General features: G+C 39.1%; 1 protein-coding gene across 1 annotated transcript in view; it reads left to right on the forward strand.

Annotated features, from left to right (window-relative positions):
* Positions 1-27,060, forward strand: part of LOC124805088 (B-box type zinc finger protein ncl-1-like) — a 144,337-nt gene that overhangs the window by 30,925 nt on the left and 86,352 nt on the right. Inside the window, 6 exon segments of the mRNA XM_047265525.1 lie at positions 11,423-11,570; positions 22,769-22,912; positions 22,914-22,949; positions 23,040-23,153; positions 23,155-23,181; positions 24,847-25,178. Of these exon segments, the coding sequence (XP_047121481.1) occupies positions 11,423-11,570; positions 22,769-22,912; positions 22,914-22,949; positions 23,040-23,153; positions 23,155-23,181; positions 24,847-25,178 (801 nt within the window).

Raw genomic sequence — 27,060 nt, forward strand, 5'->3', positions numbered from 1 at the left:
GCTACTAAGATCAAAATTTTGGAGATTTGGATACTGGGATCAAGCTTGTGATCGACAATGTGTCTTTGATTTTGGAGGCTGGGAACCGGGGGATGGTTCACTGTAGTCACCGGAAACAAGCTATAAAAAATAAGATTCCACTGCTGCATGGAAATCTTTCCTTTGTCTTCATTTGAAGTTTATCACCATGTTTTTGTCACCTTTCTGCCACTCTGTGATGATTATTGTGTGGACTGACTAGAATTGGTACTCTCTGGTGTTTAATCATAGGTCTGTATCTGCTTGAGCTCATTTGGTTTTCACTGCAATTGGAAACTGCAAAAATTATGTCCAATAAGTCGACATAAAAGTTAATGAATTACATAGTTCAAATTTGAGAATGACTTGCGTCAGCAAATATCTATGTAGAAGGGGATGTAGGCAGTTTAATATGAACATTTGAGTTAGCTTAGTATGTGGCTTCTGAGCCTTAGTGCCAGTCATTATTCCCTACATTCGAGTTTAAGAATTGTGAAAACCTGTTCACAAGCATAGTGGTCTCTCAGAATGAAAAAATATTAATGAGGCATACCGGATGGTTATAATTAAACTGACTGTATTCAGAGTGCTTCAGTGGGACCTGTATACATCCGCAGGATGCTGAAACATCACATCACTTGGCTATGCATGTTAGATTTCTTTTGTGAAGTAACTATTTTTGTAAACGTTTAAAAAGATTAAAGTTTTCCACATTAACGCAGTGGCTATTGAGAAGAAAGACGGTGCCCTGCTGGTAAAGTTGTTTTATCAGAATGGCATCAATAGCAGTGCTGCAATAGCAGTGACAGAAACAGCTACAAAAAGGCTCCATTCAATAAATGAACTGAAGAATATGATCACAAAATTTGAAGAAATGTGTGGATAAGTGGTGCAGCAAAGAGAGGGAGGCAGCCCATTCCCGTGGCAATTGTTGATGAAATTGGTGTTGCTGGAGTGGACTGTGCAGCAAGTGCCTCAAATTCTGCATCCAGTGCTGGAACTGTGTCATGGGAATTGTTTCTGCCCTGGTCAACAGTTCAAAAGCTTTTGCGGTGCATTTTACAGTGGTACCCTTCAAGATTGACAAATGTACACTAAACAAAGCCTCAAGATGGTCTGCAATGCCATGACTTTGCCCTTAATTTTTTGGCCGGGAAATATTCTGAGAGTGGATAAGGCACATTTTACTCTGCGCTGTACCGTGAAAGCAGGGCTGTCGCATACAGAGTTTTACTCCGCCATGTGTTTGAAGGAACATCCATTGCACCCATCTTACGTGACTGTGATATGGTTTCACCAGCTCCTTTATTCTTGGTCTGTTTTTCTTTGAGGGGATGACACCTTGTTGGCTGTTAGGTGTACAGTGAAATATGCATATTATAAGGGCATACTTGTGCAACATATGCTTCTAGCTTTGCAAGATCGCAGCTTCATCCACACCACTATTTTCATGCAAGATGGGGTGACCCCTACATGTCGCTTGCTAGGTAAATGATTTGATTTGAGAAATGTTCATTAGCGATCACTTCATCACCTGACAGTTAAGAGTGTGGCCTTCCAGATCACCTGACCTAAGTCCATTTGACTTCTGGTTGTGAGTCCATCTGAAAGCTCGTGTGTTTCAGTGATGTATCCAGACTCTTCGTGATGCGAAGGACAGCATACGAGGACATATTGCTCTGACTACACGGGCAAATGTCGACAGTGCCATGTTAGTGGATGCACCATGTTGTGGAGTCGGGAGACCGTGTTGAACGCATGGTGTAACTTGTGACTATGTCCTAATAAAAGTGCCAGAACCACTGTTATCATGTGTTTGACCGTTTCTCCATTTTTCCTGCACCCACACCACATTCTGACTGCTTACACCACCATATTTTCTCGTGATGCCAGAAAGTGGAACTATTATTTTTTTCCAGCATACTTCATAAGTGCACTGATCAGTGAACATACCTGCAACATTTCAGTATCTTGCGATGTCTACAGCCCGCACTGCAGCGTTTGAAACACCATCAGTTTAATTATAACCACCCGATGCTTGTAAATTCGATATGCGTTCTCAATGAGGAACTGATGCATCTGATTCAACCTAATGATCACAAGTTGAAAACAAGTAAACTCTTATATTGAAATGTATTTTAATTTGTTTCATTGCTGACTTCATTTCAATGCTGGGAAAATATGTGAACACAGTGAGCTATTAAATTGCTTACCACTTGTATAGCTGTTGACACAGCTGTGATATACTGCTTACATCCAAAGCATGATGTAGAGAACCTCTTAGAATTCCCCAAGAAGTCACATATCTGAAATAAAAACCCACTACTTAAAGAATGTTGAGAAGCTTAAATACTTTTTTATGCCACTTGAAAGTAAAAAAACTTTCATCAACTGGAAGGTTGATTCAAACACTACACTGTTTTACTAGACATGGTCCTGTTGGAGATGGTGTGCCATAGCCTTTCTCAAACCTTTGAGCTGATTTACTCAGCAAGCTATTGGGAGGACCTACAGTTTAACGGGGACTATGAATCATGGTGCAAGTTGGTATTTTTCACATTAACAAGCATTGGCAAGAGAAAAAGGAGAGATATGTGACGTACTGAACTCAGTCTGCGGTGCAGCTCAGTGTATTTCACACATTTTGGTTTTGAGTGGATAGTACCACATGAACAGTAAAACCATAAGGTGTACAACTTTGCGTCCGCCGTTTGCCGATAGGTGGCGACAATGGTAAGTAGCGGTCGAAATAAACAGATCGCAGATGTCAGGCAGTTAGCTTGGACCTCGGTCAACATAACCTCATTCAGACATTAGTCTTCTTTTGTCTGCATCATAAAGTTGTTATTGATTTGAAAATTTCAGTGTACGAGCCTAATTCTTGTCATTTGCGGGAGGTGTTACTATGAAGAAAACAGCGGCTGTCTCATTGAACGCTCTCAAGTATGTATGGTAAGGATGCTGATCGTGAAAGAACGTGTCGTGAGTGGTTTCAAAGCTTATAGAACAGTGATTTTAATGTCTTAGATCATCATAGTGGTGGAAGAGAGAATGTTTTCGAAGATGCAGAATTGGAGACATTCCTGAGTGAATACTCATGTCAAACTCAAGAAGAATTGGCACTATTAGTGGGAGTGACACAGCAAGTCATTTCAAAACGTCTCAAGGCTTATGGGTATGATTCAGGAAGAAGGAACTTGGGCCCATGTGAGCTGAAACCAAGAGACATTGAACGGCGTTTGTGTGTTTGTGAAAAGTTGCTTCAGAGGCAAAAAACAAAAGGGATTTCTGCTTTGCATTGTGAACGGGGACGAAAAATGGGTTCATTACGACGGCCAAATCGAATATTCATGGCTCCAAGATCTTGCTCTGCATTTGGTGGGACCAGCTCGGCGTCATGTACTATGAGGTGAGGTGTTAAAACCAAGTGAAACAATCACAGGTGCTTGTTATCGAACCCAACTAATTCGTTTGAGCAGAGCATTAAGACAACTGGCCACAATACAGCGAATGGCATGATAACGTGATTTTGCAGCACGACAACGCTTGACCCCACGTTGTGACAGAGATGAAAACATACTTCGAAACATTAAAATGGGTAGTCCTACCCCACCCGCCATATTCTCCAGACATTGCTCCCTCTGATTATTACCTGTTTAGATCAATGGTGCATGGCCTGGCTGACCAACACTTCCGATCTCATGAAGAAGTCACAAATTCGATTGATTTGTGGATTGCTTCAAAAGATTATCAATCTTTTGACCCGGGATTTGTACACTGCCCGAAAGGTGGGAGAAAGTAGTGGCCAGCGATGGAAAATACTTCGAATGATACATGTATAACCAATGTGTTTCATTAAAGTCTCAATTGTTGGGGAAGAAACAGTGGAAGCAAAGTTGTACGCCTTGCATATGTACCTGATAAAATATGTTTGAAGCTCTTGCCCTTATGCGCAAGGCATAGTGCTTGTAATATTTATTATAAAGGGTTACTTGAAAATCTGCTTTGCTGTGTTAAGACTTACCAGAAATGGGCATCAGAATGTTTATGGTATTTATCTGAAATTTTTCAGTGGCCATTATTTGCATGAAGTTATGCAGTGTAATTAAAAATATTTATGCAGTAGCTTCTACGTTTCTTTCCTGTGGGTTATGTGGCAACAGATAATGTCACAAATAGATATGTGTAGTGGTGAGATGCTCAACGGCACTACATTATTGGTATAATACCCAGTCTTGTGAAGTACATTGAACACAAGTTTTCCAAAAGCTGTCTTGAGCAGCTTTTTAGACAGCCGACACAAAAAGGAAATATTTTAGACTTATGTAGCTACTAACATGTCTGGCTGTATGACAGTGTCAATTAAGAGACAGGATTACTCATCATGATGTCATTATTGTGACAATGGTTACTGAAGTAACAAATCCCTCAAGAAGGCGTGGAGAGTGTTTTTGCTGGGAAGAGGTGTTTGCATCTCACTTAGACAATGAATGGACGTCATTTAGTTCCAGTATTATGGTTGTAGAAAGGTTATGGCCAAAGTTTAAACAGATTGTAAATTGTGCCATGGACAAGGATGTGCTGAGCAAAGTTTACTAAGGATGGAAAAGACTCGCAGTGGTTTAACCCTTTGATTGCTTTGGGTGAGTTACCTTGTCATGCTCCACTGCTCCCCGGTGCTGAGGACGTAGCCTCTGGGTTTTCTTGAGCACTACTCATGAGTTTACATGTTCTGTTCCACCATATAAAAAGTTTAGGGTATTCATCGTACAACATGTGTGCCTTCTTCGCATGCCATCATTTGCAAAAAATGTTTCAGTATCTTGAACTGTTCACAAAATATGAATATTGTCACAACTACATGATTCCCGATATGCAGGGATGGCACCAAGGGTTGAAAACAAATAAGTAGAGTTCTATATGCCAGTGGCCACTTTCTTGGCTTGCATTTGTTGCAAATCACTCAGTGAAAAGTCCTAAGTGAATGGAAAAAAAAACCACCACCAGGTGTCTACTGTATGTAAGAAGGGTGTAGAACAGACCCACAAAATTACAAACCAATATCCTAAACAATGATTTGCTGCAAAGTTCTCGAACATACTCTCAATTAGAGTAAAGTAAATTTCATTGAAACTGAGAAGCTTTTGTCTGTAAATCAGCTTGGATTTATAAAGCATTGATCTTGTGAAACTCTTTTCTCACAAGATGTCCTGCAAACCATGGATGGAGGGCAATGAGCAGATTCCATTTGACACGGTGCACCACTGCAGACTATGAACAAATATACAAGTATACAGAGTAGGTTCCCAGGTACATGAGTGGTTCAAAGACTTCGTAAGTATTAGAACCTAGTATGTTGTCCTCAATAGCGAATGTTCGTCAGAGATAAGGGGATCATCAGGACTGCCCCAGGAAAGTGTGATTGGACTGCTCATACTCTCTTCTGCTCATTTATCTTCAGATAAATGATCTCAAGGACATGGGAACAGCAATTTATGGCAGTTTGCTGAATGGCAACTTGCTTTAAACGTAGAATAATATTAGCTAATGCAGCTTAGTAGGAAAACGATCCCTCCATTTTTGAATTCAACATTGATTGTGTGCTGCTTGACACAGTCATGTTGGCTAAATAACTAGTTGCAACGTTACAGAGCAGTATGAAATGGAACGAGCATGTAAGGATGGTAGTAGGAAAGGCAAATGGTCATTTTCAGTTTATTTGGAGAATTTTAGGAAAGTGTGGTTTATCTGTAAAGGATACTGCATAAATGACACTCGTGTGATGCACTATTGAATACTGTTAGTGTGTTTGGGTCTCCACCAGCTTGGATTAAGGGAAGATACAAGCAATTCAGAGGTGAGCTGCTAGATTTGTTCCCAGTGGATTCAATCAAGATGTGAGTATGACAGAGGTGATTCATGAACTCAAATGGAAATCACTAGAGGGAAATCAAATTCTTTTTGCAAAACACTATTGCGTCCATTTAGAGATGCGTCATTTGAAGTTTACTACCTCAGATGTACATTTTGCTTAAGAATCATGAAAATTAAATGAATTAGGGCTCGTATGGAGGTATATAGTTGGATGCATTTACCTCATTCTGTTTGTGAGTGGAACAGAGAAGGAAAAGACTAGTAGTGGTACCAGGTATCCTCCACAGTGCATCATATCGTGGTTTGCAAACTATGTATGTAGATGTAAATAAGTGGGCCAGCGACCATATCCTCCCTCCTAGAGCTGCTAGAGATGGTTGCACAAACTAAAGTTATGTATACAATAGTTACTTTTTCTCCTATATCCAATTCAGGGAAAACAAGAGATGTCATTGTGTGTCTTAAGTATGTACCTCAGCAATGTGAAAGGAACTGCGATATTCCTTGCAAATAGTGGGAAATGTTCTTTCCTCTGTGTGTCATAATACAGTATAATTGCTAATAAACAGGAAAAGATAAATTTTTTTTATATGTGCAAGAACTGCAAAATAGGATGAAAAATGAATTGACAAACATTGAAAAACAATTACAATTCTTACTTTCTGTCGGTCATGCATATTACTCCCATTAATCATTCAGTGCCATATATACATCCAGCTCTCCAATGAAAACAATCAATTATTGACCAAGTTATTTAATTGGGTGCATCAATAATCTAATCACCAAACAGCTGCAGAACACACACATAAAAGAAGATTGTAATTGGCAAGTTTTCGGAGCCAGTGGCTTCTTCTCCAGTCTGAAGGGTTGAAGGGAAAGGAAGAGGGGTGCAGGAAAAGGAATGGAGAGGTCTAGGAAAAGGGGTAGATTTCAGGAAAGTCGCCCAGAGCTGCGGGTCAGGTGAGACTTACTGTACGGGGTGAGAAGGAAAGACTGATTGTTGGGTTCTGCATCGGATAACATTTGAAAACCTGAGATCTTAAAGGTTGAAGACAAGGTAATATGCAGACAGAGATTACTGATTCAACATCATGCATGAGTTAAGAGTGAAAAGCTAAGTGCATTGTACGTAACATGTGGGAGGGGAGGGGGGGCGGCGGTAAAAAATAGATGGGAAAGACAATGAAAGTTGTAGAAAACTAAAACGGAATGAAGCAAATAGCAGTTACAGTGAAGAAATGCTGAGACAGAAGAAATTAATGTAAATTAAGGCCAGTTGGGTGGCAAGAACCAAGGACACATTGTAGTGCTAGTTCCCACCTGTGGAGTTCTGAGAAACTTGTGTCTGGGGAAAGAATCCAGGTGGTGCGTGTGGTGGAACAGGTCAGGAATGTCATGTTATAGAGCATGTTCTGCAGCAGGATATTGCGAGTTGCCTACTCCCATTCACCTTATTGATAATTTGGTGGTAGTCATGTCGATGTAGAAGGCCGAACAGTATTTACATAACAGCTGGTATATTACGTTGTTTTGCAGGTGGCTTTCCCTTTGATGATATATGTTTTGCCAGTTACAGAGCTGTTATAGGTGGTGGTAGTAGGGTGCATAGGAAAAGTCCTGCAGTGGGACAGTCACAGGGGTAGGAGCCATAGGATAGGGAGATGGATGCAGAAGGACCATAGGGTCTGGAAAGAATATTGCAGAGTTTTGGAGGATGACTGAAAGCTATTCTAGGTGTGTTGGACAATATTTCAAACAGAATATATGTCATTTCAGGGCTTGATTTTAGGAAGTCATGGCTCTGTCGAAGTAGCTGATTAACACATTCCACACCAGGATAATACAAAGTCACCAATGGTGTGCTCTGGACTACTACTTCACCTTTGAGGGGCAGACATACTGACAGATCAGGGGTACAGCTATGGGAACCAGGATGGCTCCTTCCTATGTCAACCTTTTCATGGGTCACTTGGAGGGGGCTTTCCTGAGATCCATGTCATCAGCCCCTGGTTTGGTTTAGTTGCATTGGTGTCATCTTTACTATATGGACTCATGGTGTAGCGGACCTGCTAAAATTCCTTGAATCTCTGAATAGCTTCTCCAAATTAAATTTCACATGGTCCTATTCAGAATCCCATGTCACTTTCCTTGATGTTGATCTTGTCCTCACCGAAGGCCAGCTACACATTTCTGTCCACATTAAACCTACCAACAAACAACAGTACTTACATTTTGACAGTTGCCATCTTTTCCATGTCAAACATTCCCTCCCATACAGCCTTGGTATCTGAAGCAAATGTATTTGTTCGGATGCAGACTCTTTACAGCAGTACACCACCATTCTCACCTCAGACTTCTCTGCATGTAATTACTCCACCAGCTTAGTTAAAAAGCAGATTTCCCGTGCCGCCACATGCAATCCTGATCCCTTAAAAAAAAACAACTTTGGAGCACACCATTGGTGACTTTGTATTATCCTGGTCTGGAATGTGTTAATCATCTACTCTGACAGGGCCATGACTTCCTGAAATCGTGCCCTGAAATGAGATCCAGTCTGTCTGAAATTTTGCCCACCACACCTAGAATAGCTTTCCGTTGCCTTCCCAATCTCGGCAATATTCTGGTCAGACCCTACGCTCCTTATGCACCCATCTCCCTACACTATAGCTGCTACCCCTGTGACAGTCCCCAGTGCAAGACTTGACCTATGCACCCTACTACTACCACCACCTAAAACAGCCCTGTAACTTCCAGAATGTATGCTATCAAAGGGAGAGCCACCTGTGAAACAACACGTCATATACAAGCTGTTGTAAACTCTGTCCGGCCTTCGACATCGGCATGACTACCACCAAATTATCGATTAGGATGAATTGGACATAGGCAGAGGGTGTATAATGGCAACTCTCAATATCCTGTTGCAGAGCATGCTGTACAACATGACATTTGTGACCTCGACGCCTGTTTCACCACACAGACCATCTGTATTCTTCCCCCAAACAAAAGTTTCTCAGAACTCCGCAGGTGTCCTTGGTTCTTGCCACCCACCTGGCCTAAATTTACATTAATTTCTTCTGTCTCAGCATTTCTTCACTGTAACTGCTATTTGCTTCACTCCGTTTTAGTTTTCTACAACTTTCATTGTCTTTCCCATCTGTTTTGCCCCACCTCCCACATCTGTTACGTGCAATGCACTTAGCTTTTCACTCTTATTAACTCATGCATGATGTTGAATCAGTAATCTCTGTCTGCATATTACCTTGTCTTCAACCTTTAAGCTCGCAGGTTTTCAAATCTCGTCCAATACAGTCCCCAACAATCAGTCTTTCCTTCTCGTCCCGTATGGTAAGGCTCGCCTGACCCACGGCTCTGGATGACTTTCCAGAAATCTACCCCTTTTCCTAGCCCTCTCCACTCCATTTCCTTCACCCCTCTTCCTTTCCCTTCAACCCTTCTGTCTGAAGGAGGAGCCACTGGCTCCGAAAGCTTGCAATTACAAGTGTTTTTTATGTGTTCGTTGTGCCACTACTTGGTGAGTAGATTTTTTATTTATCCAATTAAATAAACTTGCCAGTGACAATGCCTCAGAATTGAGGATTTAAAAGTTTTCTTCACAGTTTCTGTATTACAGATTGCAGGAGGCTCGGAAAAAGCATGAATGTCTACTGTGGCAAACTAGTAGTAGTTACTATTTCAATATCAGTGCTTTATTGTACAGAATCTTAATTATCACAGGATCTGTATCAGTATAGGGTATAACATAGTTGTTTTCATGAGCATGTTAGCTTAGATTGAATGCAACAGAATTGAACTAACAGTAGTATCATACAATTGATAACTTTCTCATCACATATACTTTACTGTATGTTCCACATATGAACTAGCATGTTTGCTGCCTCTGTTGCGTTTGCAGGGCAGATATTAACTTTTTCTCATGTTTTACTCTGAAGTTTAGAAAAAACACATTCTCTCTTACTAGCCAAACTATCAATATCGGATCCCTAATCCAGCCTACTTAGAGATAGAATGTTGATATGTGTTTCAGAAATTTATCTTGTTTTTCACAAAATTCTTGATTCCTGACACAATGTTTGCTAGTCACAGTGCATCTTCAAGAATGTAATTCTGACATTTTGAATGCTTCTTACTCATGTTTACATGGATTCTTCTTCTTCTTCTGATGATGATGATGATGATGATGATGATGATGATGATTAAATGAATGGAAAATAATGAAATAACTTCTGAACAGAAAAAATCTCTGTAGAGTTTGATCTGCATTGCCAAACTAACTGAATGGGAATGTTATCCATGGTATAAATAACTAGGGAGTAAACTGGTGTCATACAATGCATTACTTGAATTTTTATCATAGTTAGCCTATTCCACAAATATCTGTTCCTGGTGTTTTACCATGATCTGTCAGTGACCTTAGATACTAAAGATAAGGGAATGCAGATGTCAGTTGTACATTGAAGACCTCTGTGATTGTAAAGAGAGTCCAGAAGTACTGTCCGTAATGAACTCAATGTTGATGTGACGGTAAACCCAATCTTCCTTCCTTTCTTCCAGAGAGAATGCTGTGTGAGAAATATTGAAGAACAGTGAAGGAAATGGGAAAACTTAGAACACAAATAAAAAAGTGAGAGAAATGAATACGAGAGTTAGTTTCGTAGGTTGACATAGTTGAAAGTAAGGAAGATCTTATAACTGTTAATTGAAATATCCTCCGTGCTCTGCTATCGGCACTGTTTAGGTTCAGATTAAATAGAACAAAGATGGAAGGGATAAAAATAGTATAAAGGAGAACAGTTATCAACATAACTGTGTGTGTGTGTGTGTGTGTGAGAAAAAGGGGGGGGGGGGGGGTGCAGAGGGTTAAAAATCCCAAGTGGACATGTAAAGTATGAATTAAAGATGTTCTTTAAAGAAAGAGTAGAGAATAAAGGTTAAGGAACTGCCCAGCTAAATGCAGAACATCTTCTGAAGTTAATTTTACTCTGAAAGAAGCCATATGATGAGGAATAGGGAGGACATAGTAAATATAGAATATTTGAAACAGCTATTCAAAGTATGTTTATATACTAGGGGTGGGAATCCCAAATAATTGTTTTAGAACATGGAAGTACATTCAGCTTTTTTAGATGGCCGTTATTACTTTGCCAGCATTCTTCGACAAATCTTTTATGTAAACAAACATCACACTAAGACATATAATAAAAGTAACCCAGTACACCATCAAAGATTTTTATAAAAAATATTTGATGAAAATCATTTACAGTGTAATGTGGCTTAAGTGCCAAATTAGCTGTTTCTAAGGCAACTGGTATGGTTTGCTAGAATAATGCAGTACTTGCTTTTTGAAATGAAATGTGCTAATGGATTGTTTGCAAAAGTGGAGTAAAATAAGGATAGTTGTAATTTAACTGCACTTGTGAGCATGTTGGCTTACCCAAAGACACCATAGAGAAAATAAAGTGTGTTAACAATAATTTTGTGTGTGTGTAACTGCATTCCTCTTGTGTTCCAGTATGAAGTTCACGAATCCCCGTGTTCTGTCATGCCTGCACGTCTTCTGTGAATTGTGTATCGATAAGTTACTTATTGATGAGTCTGGAGATTCTGGAAAACGGGACAGTATTGTTACATGTCCGAAGTGCAAGCAGGAAACAAAAATAGTAAGTTATCATGTTATTTATTAAGAAGAGTACTTCTTTTTTTAAATCACATGTTCCTATAAATTAAACAAATTTATATGAAATAATGGAAATTCAAGGCTGCAATAATATTATGAAAAGGATAGATTGCTACTCATATATAGTGGACATGTTGATTCGTAGACAGGCACAACAGAGAAACTGCTAAACAAAAGTCACCTTCTGACTTAAAAACAAACACACACACACACACACACACACACACACACACACACACACACACACACACACACACACACACACACACACACACACACATTCGTGCAAATGATGCAACTAACATACACATGACCACTGTCTCAGGCTGCCGAAGACAATGTGGCCTCGGCATCCTGAGACAGTGATCATGTGTGCGTGTGTTGCATTTTCGTGAATATGTCTGCGTGTGTGCATGCATTTTCTTAATTCAGAAGCAGGCTTTTTGGGAGAAAACTTACTGTTCAGCAGTCTTGTTGTTGTGCCTGTCTGTGACTCAACACTTCCATTATATCCTTTTCATAATTTTATCACAAATTGACGTGAACAGTTTACCAAGCAGTGGTGGGACAAAACACACACAAAGGTTAAAGAATTGTGCAATCTTTGGGTTGATAGGGAAGGAATTGGGATGGAGGAAAACAGCTGGCGAGGTTTAGGGTGTGTGGAGAGTTCGGTAAAGTCGTCCAGAACTCCAAGTTCTGGGAGACCTACCAGACGGGCTGAGATGAAAGGCAAGTCTCCCTGACGCAGGGTTCTGGGCGACTTATCTGAACTCTAACGATTTTCTTAATCTCACTAGTCCGTTTCCTTCACCCCTATTCCTTTCTCTACCGACCTTCTGCCAGGAACAGCTGCCACCGGCTCCAAAAGATTGCACATTTCTTTTATATGTCTGTTTTCTCTTGCTGCCTTTTGGGGAGTAGACTTTTTATGTATACAATTATATTATGTTTTCAATAATTGATTATTTTCATTGATAAATTTGTTATTGTTGCTAAATTTTCTTGGGCTTTCATCTTTGAGACCATGCCATCATACTTTCTTTTATTTCATGCTGTTCTTACAGTTAACATTATTATTGCTAAGATTGAAGAGTTGTTTCTAATAACTACAAAAATGATATTGAGAGAGATAAGCCTATGCTCCCAGTTGCAGGAATCTTGTTCAGAAGTACAATATCTTCTGAAAACAATATAGTTGTTGAATCTTAGCTTGTGTTAGAATTTCTGTTTTATGTGACTTCAGTATCAAGATGACTTAGAATCCAAAGGGAAGATGCGGAGTCTGTGAATTGCGAAGAGAAGGGGGGAGACAAAGAATGAGAAGGATCAGACAGACGATAACCAATTGTAGAAAATATTTGGGGAAGGGGCAATAGGAGGGAGAGATAGTAAAAAAGCCAAAGATTGATAATGCTAAAAGAAAATAGAGAAGGGAAATAAGGTATATTAGGATGATTTCAGAGATTATCATAAAAGAGTTGTATACTGCAGCAGGTGTGTTGTGTTGTTGTCTTTCGCCGCGTGGGTTAGCCGAGCGGTCTAAGGCGCTGCAGTCATGGACTGTGCGGCTGGTCCCGGCGGAGGTTCGAGTCCTCCCTTGTGTGTGTGTGTGTGTGTGTGTGTGTGTGTGTGTGTGTGTGTGTCCCCTTAGGATAATTTAGGTTATTTGTTGTCTTTCCCTTACACCAACCTCATCTAATCATTCCAAAAACGTGCCTTTTGTTCATTTTCAACCTGTCACTTGCAAACTTCTGCACATTATTTATTAGAAATAGCTGGGAAAAAAAAAGTTATTAAACATTAGTTGCAACTTCTGTTCTGAATATTTTGCCTTGGGATGTAGATGACCTGTGCTGGTCATGCAAATAATAATAATAATCATAATAATAATAATAATAATAATAATAATAATAATAATAATAATAATAATAATAATTCAGTGATTCTGTTAAGGTTGATCCACGTCAAGTAAGTGCCAACTTTATGAAAAATACTTTTAACTTAAAAGCCTCTGCTTTTGTGTACTAGTGAATAAGAATGTATTACGGATTAGCCTTTTTAAATACATTTGGTGACAGCTACACTTCTTCAAAAATGGCAGAAAATCATTGTGAGCCTTGAAAGGCACAGCTTTAACCAGCCATAAATTGTAATTTTATGGATGAATTCAACAAGAATTGGCAATATGATACACATGCATGCTGACTTCTGCTTTTTGCACGATAGCCTCTCCTCTATGAAAATTTTTGGGTGCCAAATTTTGAGCAGTTATGTAGTCTATATATCAATTGCACGTTCTTTGGTATTTTTAATCTTTCTATGTATAGAATGAGTGTTCTTTAAGCTTCAGAAGCTATATAGTTAAATTTTAGACCCAGGCCTACTAATGGATGAAATGATCCCCCAAAAGAGCAGTGAAAGCAGCCAACCAGAAAAACCTTGCCTCAATATCACATCATCCTATGGACTGTCTTGTCATGTGTGACGAATCGAGTGGTGGCTAAGTGGGAATGCCAGTGGCTGGAAATGGGTAACAAGAATCTGCATCCAGTCAAGCTGACTATTCGCCACATGGCACATATCCTTTCTGACTCTTCTGAGGGCAAAGTGATCCTCACTTGCCTTTGTATCGGTCACTGCCCAATGATACATACATAGCTTTTGTGGCAAGAAGACCCACTGGGATCCAGTGTTCTTATGTAGCGTAACACTCATGATGGACTTTGTTTTAACACCCGTATGTGTTGTATGCTGATAAGAGGGAAGCTTTTGGTCTGTTGAGGGACTTAATGTCCATTTTAGGCGATCATAAACCATCGGCACAATAATTGTTGGATGTTTTGTGTGGTGTCAGGATTCCTGCCCAGTTTACTGTGAAACCCTATTTTATCGTGCTGTCCAGGCTTAAAAAAATGCAAAACTGAGGAAAATGTTAAAAGCCCGCAAAATACTGGAAAAAACACATGTAATTGGCTTACGTGGCTAAAAATCGCAATCCTCTCCAATGCTTTGTATAAAATCTAAGTGAAGGAAATTACCCAGTGCAATGTTTATACGATAATGTGTGGTAATGAATTTCATGAGTTCTTAAAAAATCACATATGTGTCTTAAAAAATCACATACATGTAACAGCAAGGGAAAACTCGTCATAGAATTGGAATTGGTATCTGGGTACAAGGTAATCCAGCTATTTTCCATCATGCTATGACTAAAAGTTATATGTTCGGAACACACATTCTTTAGAGATCATCCTTTGTACTTACCCAGAAAAAATCAAAAATTGATGAACATGTTGAATTAAACCAAAAACCTCATAGCAGCTATGTGATTAAATAGTAAGCATAAATGCAGACATCTGCTTCATGACAAACTTTGTCACCATTTCTGTTATTGTTTAATGCTTTTCTTATGAGCCACACTTCATATGCTCACCTTCATTAAAGTGTTATTTTAGGCCCGATGAGAGAAAGAGAGAGGCACGAAAAAATGAGTTTATTTCCGCAACTGACATTAAAAGCTTATTAGAAGTTGGCTTGGTGAATTTCTGCACACTATGTAAAATGTAAATTTGAAAGAAAGTTCATGTGCTTCAGTTTCGCTTCAGGACCTCTGTCACTGCTGCGAATCTTTACCGTCTACAGTGTGTTTGGTGCTAAGTATATACATGAGTAGTTAGTGTATGTAGTTGTTGCAACTGTATAATGTTGGATGTGAACAGGAAAGTCTTCAAAATATGCTATCACAAAACTCTTGTTCTATTTCCATGTGAAATATCTGCCATAGTGCATCATCTGGATGAAAAGTACTATTTCAGCACTCCACAAAATGCTTTCACCTCTGCCTGCACTCCCATCATTGAAGGGCTGTTCTCCCTCTCCACACATCCCGTAGGCGTGCTCATTTTACATGTGGTAGTGTGGTGTGATGGCTGCACTGGCTATTGGGTAGCTTAACAAGTCGCTAGTCAAAAAGAGTTCACTAGCTGGAAATGGGCGATGTTTTCTCGATTGCGACTGAGCATATGCTTTGAGACTCGATGTTTGAATTTAAAAGGTTGATGATTGATATTGTTGCTGAATACAGTACATCGGGAATACATTCAAAAGGATGAGACAATTACGAGTGGCACAAGAAAAGGTGATGGCTGGGCCCCTTCGTCCTGTATTGGCTCTGTCGGGAACACATCGCGTTGACTGTCTTGTTTTTCCATTACTGCTGGTACCTGGCAGTAGTAGTACCATAATTGCGCAGTTAGTACCATAATTGCGCAGTGAAGCTAAATGTTGCAAGTTGCATTGGCAACCGTTCGTGGATTACATCAGCATTTCCTCTCTCACGTGCCCCCTCTCCACAATGGCCTAAAAAATTCCCTAATCTCTGCCACCACCTGTGGTGGGAACCATCTGTCTTTTGTCACTTATAACTTGTTCAGTTACATTGAATGTCAATAGGAAGGAAATGGGACATAGTCAAGCCAGACATCGAGTAATAACTAAGAATCAAGGTAAACCTTACTAGGAAGAAATGTAAAATCAGGGAATTTTTAGCATTGATCACAAGGGTTTTTCACAGGGGCTATGCATGTATGGTGTAGAATTGCGAAAAATGTAATATGGAGGTTCCTCTGTAATTGGATGGAGGTTTTAATGTGATTTTTAGCGGGTGACTCATGTTTTTAGTTCTGTGATCAACCTGCCCTATTACTGATTTTTCCCTGTTTTATTTATTCTTTTGACATGTGACAATGGTATGACTAGATCTGGTAACCCTTGTATGTGGCATTTTCTATTGCTGTGGCAGTCGTTATATGGCCTTCAGTTACTGTTTCAGCAAGAATACACTTCATTCACTACTATCATGATCTTGTGAAAGAGCACTGATGATAAAGCTGTTTAGCGCCCAACAATTTTAAATCTTTCCATCCATTCAAGCTTCAGAAGAAGTATGCTTTAATTTGTGGGGACGTAACCCTGTCGAGTCTCCTGGAATGAACCTCTCTGGACCTGCAGTTAATTCACTCTGATCAATGTTTGTGACTGTATGCTTTGTATCTTGTAGGACCATAAAACATATTTGACCATAAAACATATTTTGATTCCAAGTACTGTACTTACTACAAATTTTTTGATTTGTGCCTGCTTACGGCTGAAAAAACAGCACTCGAAGGCATTACTTTTCATGCGCAGTGTATATGCTCGAATGTGACAGTGGGTAAACAGAAAGTAAAATTACCTTTTATGTCAATAAAATACAAGTGTAATTATGAAGAAATCAATTTCCAAGGAATAAGCTCTAATGGAACAAATATAAATCCATGCCTACTTACAGATGAAATTACTCCAGAAAGGTTTTTTTTTAATTTATTCCTGAAGAAATTTCAGTCATCGTCATTTAGGACATTATTGGAATTATTGTTGAATATGCTGCCAAGACACTGTTAGACCATGGTTTTAAATCTTGCACTGTCTGGAAAGAATGTCCTTTAAGCTTCAGGATCTATATAGTCAAATTTTAGACCCATGTGTACTTAGGGTTGAAATGACCCCCCAAAAGGTTTTATAAATTTATTACTGATTTCTTTTTTCTTCATTGTTATTGAAAACAATATTGAAAATACTGCCAAAATGTTTTTACACCATTGTTGAAGGAATATATTTGCCTTTGAACGGTAAGTTTCTTTTTAATTGCATAGTGGGTTAGCTTGCTCTTTGACAGTTTGTGACTGAAGTAATTTGTGTTTTATGTCTTTTGTGAAGCAAACCAAGAGGTTGTGGTCGAGGTTGCACTGACTCTCATAAGTCCTCACCATTTTACTGTGGTGAAGTCAGCTTAAACCAGTGAAAGAAATGTAATTGTTCGACAGAGAGCGTGTAAAACTTAAATCTCCACATCACGTTACAAGAGATGAGCAAATTTGTTCATACCATAATGCTCTGCTGGTGGTAAAATTTCAATCTCTGCAAAATACCTGCTCTAATCCATTTGGTAAGAAGAAATATAAAGTTAGGATGGGTGTATATCCAGTTAGCACTGCTCATGTTGAAAAGTTGAAATTGTTGACTAATAGTTTTCAAGCCTGGCAGTACATTTCATCGCAGATATAGACAAGAACTTGCTCATAAGAAATTATAGCCCCAGGATGAGTAAGAATCAACATATAGGTGTTATATGGATGCAGTTGATGCCTGCTTCACTACCAACTCCTGAAGATTCGCCTTTAAAGCTTCAACAAATTAGCAAACGTGATGCAATGTATTAACATAAGGGAGAAAGTACAGGGTGCAGTCACCAAGTATATAGCAGCAGCTGCTGATGAGGGAACACATGTGGTAAAGCAATGCCAGAAATGTAAAGACATGGTTATTTTAATTAATGAACTAAAATTAAAGTATATCATTCAAGTCATTCTGGTAAAGTTCAAGTTTTGACCCTGGTTTCTGGCAGCTGGAGTATAGATGAAACAGAAAAGGTATTTAGTATTCCCGCAAGAGTGGTGAATCAGGGCATCTTGGCAGTACCTGCAAAATGGTATGGAAAAAGTCTCTCTGATCAAATCAAACATAAAGTTCTCAGCTGTGCCTGGCAAAAATGATTACATGTCAGTAACATTGGGTGGTGAAAAAGTTCATACACAGAAACACCCCCTACCTTGGTATTTGAAAGAAATGTTCATAGCCAGTTGTAAGCAACATGGCAGTGATTGGGCTTCTTGCAGTTTCGCCAATGCAGACCAAAATGGGATATTGCAGTTGGCGCTGATGCTGCACTCTATTTGTGTGTGTGTGTGTGTGTGTGTGTGTGTGTGTGTGTGTGTGTGTGTGTTGTACGAGGTCTGTTCAAAAAAATTCCTGAACTTTGTCCACAAAATTTTTCTGCTCTTACCTTTCACTTATTGTGCATGGTCTCCATGGAAATACTCTCCTCCACAATTGATACACCACTCCCAATGCCGTTTCCCCATCCAGAAGCAGTTTTGGTACGCCTCTTGCTGGATCGCGTGAAGTGCCATCTGCGAATTGTCTTTTATCTCGTCTACTGTTGCAAAACGTCATCCTTTCGATGAGGTTTTTAACTTTGGAACTAAAAAAAAAGGCGGCAGGGGGCTAGGTCTGGAGAATACAGAGGATGAGGCAACACAATGATTTCAGTTTTTGTGCAATAGTCATACACCAACCAGGGATGAATGTACGGGTGTGTTCTTTAGATGCAAGAGCCATGAATTGTTCCACCACATTTCAGGCTGTTTACTTCTCACATTTTCTCGCAGGCGTCACAACGCATCCCGATAGTACTATCACTTAACAGTTTGTCTCTGTGGCACAAATTCATAATGGTGAACTAATCCTTCAAAGTCAGAGGAAACTATCAGCATGGCTTTGATATTTGATCCGATCTGATGAGCTTTTTTTGGTCTTGGAGAATCTTTCCCAACCCATTGTAAAGACTGAAACTTGGTCTCAACATCATAACTGTAGACTGCGTTTCATCACCAGTCAACTATTTCTCTTAAGGAGCATCTCATTCTCATTTGCATGATCCAAAAGGTCTTCAAAGATTGTGAGACAAAGGGGGGGGGGGGACCAAATTCTTATTATTGAGGAAAAAGACCTTGCTTCACAAAGCGCCTAGCATCCAGCGCACGTTGGTCTATCGATTACTCATATGATTTTGAATGCATCCCTGTTGGTTTTTGAACTCTTTTGATCAAATTCTAGATTGATTTCTGAATGAATCGTAAATTGATTTTTGAATGCGTGCGTACTGTACACGATGTCTCTGCCAGGGGAATCCCCATTGCATCTAGAAAAATACTTTCCTGCAGACAAAAGGGGACGGGTCTATACGAGCTGAGCGAATAAGGACGGGTCTGTACGAGCTGAGCGAATAAAGCCGAAAGAGTGAACGACAATCGCTGTAAACTGTTCCTTTTTGACTGGGTTTGCAAATCATCAGCGTTGTTATAATTACTAGCGAATTCCATCGATTCGGGCTACCAGAGTGGAAATAAACGACTAACAGGAATAACAGGCAACTAAGATTACGTGTTGTCTTCTCCGTGTATCCAAGAAAATGAAATTTTGACAGAAAATTTTTGGCCAGATCGGTACACTACAGTCCCCGGCTAGCAGCCGCTAAAGTTCTATTCTGGGAGTAGCGCGGAAAACGCGTTGTATGAGCTCTTAATAATGCGTAACCGGAGAACAAATGGGGGATAACTAAACCGGTGATTGTGGCAGGGTTAGTGAAGTTAACCAGAGAAAAATTTTGACACTGGCAGGAATAGTTACAGAATTAGTGATGACAAGATCGTTTGTTAGAATGAGGAAGGAGAATAAACAGAGACTGTCACAAATTACGGAAGTATATGACGATTCCAAATTTATATAAAAATTACATACTACTACTTTTCGATCTCGTGCTTCTGAAGCTAGAGTGTATGAATGAAATGTGAAATTATTTCCTAACATAAAACTTTTTGCTTGTAGTAGGCCTAATGGGCTTTTGATATTGGTGCTTTCTGAATTATATTCTGTCGTGTTATAAAAATGACCATTTGTGCCAAAACAAGTCTCGTTTATTTGGTGTGTGTAACAACTGCTGCAATATTAGGCAGGCCTATTTCGTTTTATCTAGCAGACAGTGACAAAATACACGTAATCAGATCGAGAAACCACACCAGTCTTGGGTACTATTTGTATTAACAGCTTTTCTGATATTAGACAACGACATTCCGTTTTTTCATGTAGCAAAACTTTGACGAACTTTGATGGCATAATAGATTCTTTCCCAGAAAGGAAAGTACGCCATATAAAGCTGTGGCAAGATTAGAGAGGAAAAAAAATGCTAGGACTTAAGGATCGAAGAAATGTGTACTGTCTTGCTTGTCTCTTGTCTTTACTCATATAATTTTATGTCACACAGAACAGCAAGGTTATTAGCTAATAGGCAGTTAAAGACTGCAAATTTTCTGAAGAGTTCTTGTTCTGCTGGTCACAAATAATCCCACCCAGTATTAACTGCGAAGGTGTTTTTTTTTTTTAAAAAAAGAGAGGTAAGATGTCAAACCGGTCGACTGGGATCAGGAGAGGCACGACAGGGCATTTTAATTTCCACTGTCCTCAATACAGGTTTGATGACATCCATTACAAAATACTACACGTTTGAATTCCACAGAGCGAAATACAGTGACGTGCCGTAGAAGAATGCTGTATGAAGAGGCGTGGCATTGCACTTCGACACGCTTAAGACCAAATAACATGTCTTACGTTGCCTCGATCATATATGTTTTATGTATCAGACACTTCAGAAAGACGTGCGCTACAATATTAAGATATTTTTTAAAAGTCGATTTTTGTAAATTTTTGGCGTCCTACCTCAAACCCTCGAGGGATGGGGAGCGCCACTATCTAATATTGACCCGGTTCGGAAATATCGTAGATCCGGACCTGGTGCACAGAGTAGTCTGAGTTCTTGTGGGGAGGTGGTAGTCTCTACGTGACCCATGTTTATGTTAAGTGATTTTGCTGTTTCCTCTTCGTTTGTTGCTCTCACGTCAAACGAAAACAAAACGGATTTCTGTGGTCGGGAGCTATCAAGTGAATTAAAATACATACTCATAATTACGGAAGGCTAAAATAAGTTATTAGTTTCAGATTTTGTTTTGTTTCTACCTTTATGACAGTCAAGCGTTAATCGCCTTGCAGAACAATGAAGTTATCTTTGTTGGTTTGTTAAGAAATTTGACTTTAATTAATGTTTTTCTGCTGAGGCAGTCAATTTATTTGAAACGAAGTGTTTAATTCCATGCTATTGCCTAGTTCCAACTGTTTGCTACATTTCAAGTGCACGTTTTCATCGTCTAGCAAGTATGGCATTATGCCATAATAAAGAACCAATTATGAGATAATACAGTACTGATACATCTGAATCTGGACATACGAATGTGCACTTTAAGCCGAATTATGCATTTCAGTAGGGCTCACAAAATCCCATGCTCTTGGAGTATCCTCTAACGCAGGGCTTCCCAACCTTTTCAGCTGGCGAACCGGTTCTTCAGTCGAAAATCCATGGCGGACCTCTAGTCAGTCAAGAGCACAGTAACTTTAAATTTCAGAGCGAAACCCATGGGAACTGAAAACTTCTTAATGCAAGTGCCATGTTCCCAATGCTCCCCCCCCCCCTCCCCCTCCCCCCCCCCCCCCCCCCCCCCGCCCCCCCCGAAGTATCAATAGTCTTTGGTTTAGAGATGAATGAAAACAACATGAAATTAACGATCCAATTTGAGTTCCCACTTTATCTAGATACTTGTATGTAAAGTCTTCCTTTGGTCGTCTTTCTCCTCATTCATTTCAACTGGAAACTTCCGTTGTTGTGAAGGCGATAGAGAAACTGCACCCTGCTTCCATGAGTGCGTGGTGTGTGTGTGTGTGTGTGTGTGTGTGTGTGTGTGTTGTGTGTGTGTGTGTGTGGTTTTTCATGAAATCCGAAGAAAAATGTTCAAAATAATAGAAGGAAACATTCCACGTGGGAAAAATTATATATAAAAACAAAGATGAGGTGACTTTACCGAACGAAAGCGCTGGCAGGTCGATAGACACACAAACAAACACAAACATACACACAAAATTCAAGCTTTCGCAACAAACTGTTGCCTCATCAGGAGAGAGGGAAGGAGAGGGGAAGACGAAAGGAAGTGGAAGGAGTCATTCCAATCCCGGGAGCGGAAAGTCTTACCTTAGGGGGAAAAAAAGGACAGGTATACACTCGCACACACGCACATATCCATCCACACATACAGACACAAGCAGACATATTTAAAGATTTTGCAGTGCCCAATTTTATTAAGATTGTTTGCAGTTTCCTTAAATTACTCCAGGAGAATTCTGGGATTATTCTTTCATAAGTTGGCCATTAAATTTCATGCCTCATCCTTGTCCTGTCCAGGCTGTTCTTCATCCGTAATAAACATGACATGAAGATGATGTTACACCTTGAAATTCCTTCAGGATTCTCTTAATACGAACATTTCTTAGTTGTGTAAAAATTCCTCATTTCTTTTTTATATACTAGATTTTAACTTTATGGAAGATCGTCTAACATCTTCTGTAATAAGTAATCATAGAATAATTTTTCAAACAAAATTAGAAAACAATGATGTATACCGTTTATGTCTTAAGGCAGGATCAAAGGGAGCTTCCTCTCTTCCATGTGACTATGTCCTTACAAATATATTGGACATGTCCGCTATTGAAAGCACTGCCGTATTATGCACGAGCTGTAAAGCAAAAGAAAAAGCTGTAGCTCGTTGCTCAGATTGTGCCCCACTTCCTTTGCCCTAACTGCAACACAGCACATCAGGTAAGTAGGTTTCATTGATTTACGTCAAATATCATTAACTGGTACTTTAATTAATAATTTACTATATTGTTGCATTGCTTAATGTTACAGTTTATGCGCTGCTTTGAAAATCATCAGGTAGTACCATTTGAGGATTTACGAAGCTCAAGAGAAGTTGTCCCCATACACAAACCAATATTTTGTGACACTCATCCAGCTGAAAGTCCTGAAGTTCTATTGTTTTAAGTGTCAGGTAAGCTTTATGTACAGTATTGCCACTTAATTTTATGGTATAATGCTTGCTGGAAAATATGGAATGTTTGACAGAGGATACTGTCCATGTGAGTTCTCTTGTGTAGTGTGCACATTAGCTGTGACACACCATTTAATTATGTATAACTGGGACGAGGGGTGGTTACAGTTATAAAACTATGAACAACAAGAAGTGTTGTTTAATATGCACAATAATCCCCAACACAGTTGAATAGTCATATTTGATGATGATGATGATGATGATGATGATGATGATGATGATGATCAAATAACGTTACAGTGCGTGCCTATAAAAAATTTGTAATTTTTGTTTACAGTAATCGTTAAACAGACTGCGTAGTATATACAAAATGCATTGGTGGCGGCTTCACAGTTTTCCAATGTATAAATCTGTGAAGATGACTTGCAAGTTTGGTTTTGGTGTCCTCCTTTTAGCAAAATCTCAAGTTCATTTTACATTACATTTATGGTTTGATGTGACTTCCAGTGTCTCAAGATCTCTTGTGAAACCTTTTCCAAAATTAGGGGTAATTTTTTTAGTTGTGATGCACATCTTTTTTATTCATTAGGGGAATGTGTCTAGTCAGAATGGTGTAAAAATTTCATCTTCCACAAATCCTCAGAATTAATAATAAGAGTATGAGAAAATATGAACAAGGTGATCATGTTGCAGAGGCAGTTACGAACTTCATTAACATTGTGTGATAATGTGACACCATTTTGGATGTGTATAACATGTTTTTGTAGTATTTCATCAGTCTGCAATTTTGCATTTGCTTTTGCTTGTGGCACAAAAAAAAGTTTAAGTTTGCAGCTGTCTCAAATTTTCGCACATTGCCACTACTCCAAAGTTTGGTAGTTATGTGTGTTTTCTTTGCTGTTTAAGTGCAATAGTGTTTAATCGAATAAATTCAGTGTCCTGATTTCTGATGTACTCTTGACATAATTATTTTCAGGTTTCCAGTTGATTTACCACATTTCTGTGTTGCTCAAAAAAATCATTCATGTGTACTGTAAACTCATATTGTACCATAAAATTGCTTGTCTTCGTCCAGCTGGTTTAAGATGTTAGCACAGAACTTTTTGTGAGTCCATTTTCTGTGTGTCTTCATTCTTGATGTATTGTCAATGTTACTTTGACATGTGCAGACATTTTTGCAGTAAAAGTCTAACAGTTACATGCAGAGTACCCAGTTCAAGAACGTTACACGGAGTTACTTTTGCAGAAGTGTTAAAACATTTTTGCCCTTATTACTCTCTCGTGTTGGATTAGCGCTTCCGTATGCTCAACAGAACACCTTTGCCACTTGTAAGTGGAAGGTGCATAAGTTCTGTATTGGAATGAAAATTCCCTTTTAGGATGCTCATACATCCAGTTTTTTTTTTCGCTTCACATTCTGGACCATTGAAAAGTGGCATGAGTCACTTCGAGTCAGCTCTTTATGTGCTTTATTAAAGACTAACACAAGAACCAGATACACGAGTGCACAATAAATTTATATACCATTGCAAGTTGTAAAACATTCATCATGGCATATTGCGTGGCTCAACAGTTTTATATAAATTTTTTGATTGCTTGGTAAAGTCAATATCAATGAACACAGGTGCTTACTGTTGCTGATTCCAATGTATTTGCTTTTTATAGATGCCTATATGTAACAATTGCATGGTGAGTGACCACAAAGCACCAGAACATCATTATGAGTGCCTAGCAGATGCAGAGGAACAGCAGAAGGACGAATTAAAAAGTCTCATGGCAGAGAGCAAGTCAAAAATAGAGTTCTGTGAAAGTGCTTCAAACCATTTAGAAAGTGCTTTAGGTGAACTGCAGATACAGCATGATAATGCCAAAGATCTGATTCATGAAACATTTCATAGTTATAAGGCTGTGCTTGAGAAGTGCAGGGACAAAGCTTTAGAAGATTTGACTAAGATACATAAATCAAAAGAGTTGAAAATAATGGATACATATAACAGGTAAGGTTTGCATTATATTTGTATATGTTGTAAAGTAATATATGTCTTTGCTACTCAGACTGGTAATTTACGCCTTTGATGACAAAATTTTCTTTAAAACTAATGTTGAACACAAGATACTAAAGTCTGGGCTTTTTGACAATATGAGTGTTACTAGCAGCCCCTGAATGAAGTCTATTCTGAACATTTGGAAAACTTCCAGTTATTAAAGGTGTTTTAATGCTTGAGTAAAGAAATAGGTGATAGTAAGTTTATTGTCCTTGGCTAACCAAGTATGTCTTTTGAATTCATCAAGATGGGTCTAAAGTAAGTGCTGTGGCCTGGTTAATTGTTGTAATACAGAATTAATGAGTACAAAGCAACAAGTTGATTTTTGTCATTTTTTTGTTCTTCTGTGTTTTGAAATGCTTCTGTGATAGTGCTGTAAAGAGAATTGTAAATACTCAATGGAGGCAGTATCATTTTTTTTTTTTTCCAAAATGAGGTGGCATTAGGGATTCTACCACTCATGTATAGCTGACTGATATGTGGCACATAGAAACTCACAAAAGACAACAGTATTAACAGTAGCTGGCTGAACCCTTGCCCTTTCTATAGTGGAAGTACACACATTCACACACACAACTACATATACCCAAATGTGCACAAGTATGGCTGCTGCAAGGCTTACTGTCGATTATCAGTAGTGTCGGCGGATATAAGTGTACTACCCCCCCCCCCCCCCCCCTCTCCCTACCCTCTATCCATCTTTCGTGTACAACCCCCCCCCCCTTGGGTGTCCTTCTCTAACTCCTCCTCACCTCCATCCTAGTCAGTCGGTGACCGCAGGTGTGTGTGTGTGTGTGTGTGTGTGTGTGTGTGTGTGTGTGTGTGTGTACTTCTGAAAGAGAAAGGCCAAAAGCTTGAAAGCTAGTGTTAATGCTGTTTTCTGTTGTGTGTTTCTATGCACCCACGCATCTGTCAGTTGTAGGTGAGTGGTTGCTTTTTCTTTGTCATTTACCCACACAGAATGATAAAAAAGCTGCCGCTAATAATACTTAAAATGTTCACTCGTAGAGGACTGTTTTTAATGACGCATTAAGTGGATTTCCCATTACTATTATGATGCCATCCAAATAAAAAAAAATTGGAAATAGGTGTAGGGAAACTAGCAAGTGCTGGCTCCAGATTGGTGAGGATCATCATCCTGTTATGATTGCCTTAGGTACTTTCAGAAACAGCATTATGTCAAACTAGGGGACAAAATGCAAACTGTACCCAGAACTTTGGCAAGGCTTTTACTAATCAAAGAGCAATATGTATTTTTAATTTAAAGTTAATGCTATTCCCTAAGAATAATCAGATGATTATCCTTCCTTTTCGCAAAATTGTGTCCTCATTTTTGGAACTATATCCAGTTATTGAGGCTCCGTGTCTTGAAACATTATTTCTCAATCTGTTCTGTATTTTTAGTTTTTGAAGAGATGCTGTTAAGAGTTCCTCAGGAAGGTGGTTCAGTAGTCTGTTGCAAGATACCTTTTCAAAAAGATGTGAGAATGCAGGAGGCAGGTGTGTCTGTAATTGTAGATGATTTGGCTCTCTCAGCTTTTATAAATCGGTCGGGCTACTGCATACATCATTTTTTTGGGAAAAGCACATTTATTCACTGACAGACTACAAAAGTAACTCTAGAGGGGTGCTATCAAATTAGCACAAAATTTAATAATCCTGAAAGTTTAAGCTTTTCAGTGGCCTAATAGTTCTTGTAATTTCTTTGAGAATTGTTTTGGCAAAACTGATGTTTGATGGTGGACTAATAAGTGCTTGTCTAAGTTTGATGGGCCTGCTTTTGGTGGTACGTTTCTTTTCCCTGTTTTCAATTTACTGGTAGGCAGAATTCATT

The sequence above is a fragment of the Schistocerca piceifrons genome, chromosome 7 (genome assembly GCF_021461385.2).
Source record: "Schistocerca piceifrons isolate TAMUIC-IGC-003096 chromosome 7, iqSchPice1.1, whole genome shotgun sequence".
NCBI lineage: Eukaryota > Metazoa > Arthropoda > Insecta > Orthoptera > Acrididae > Schistocerca > Schistocerca piceifrons.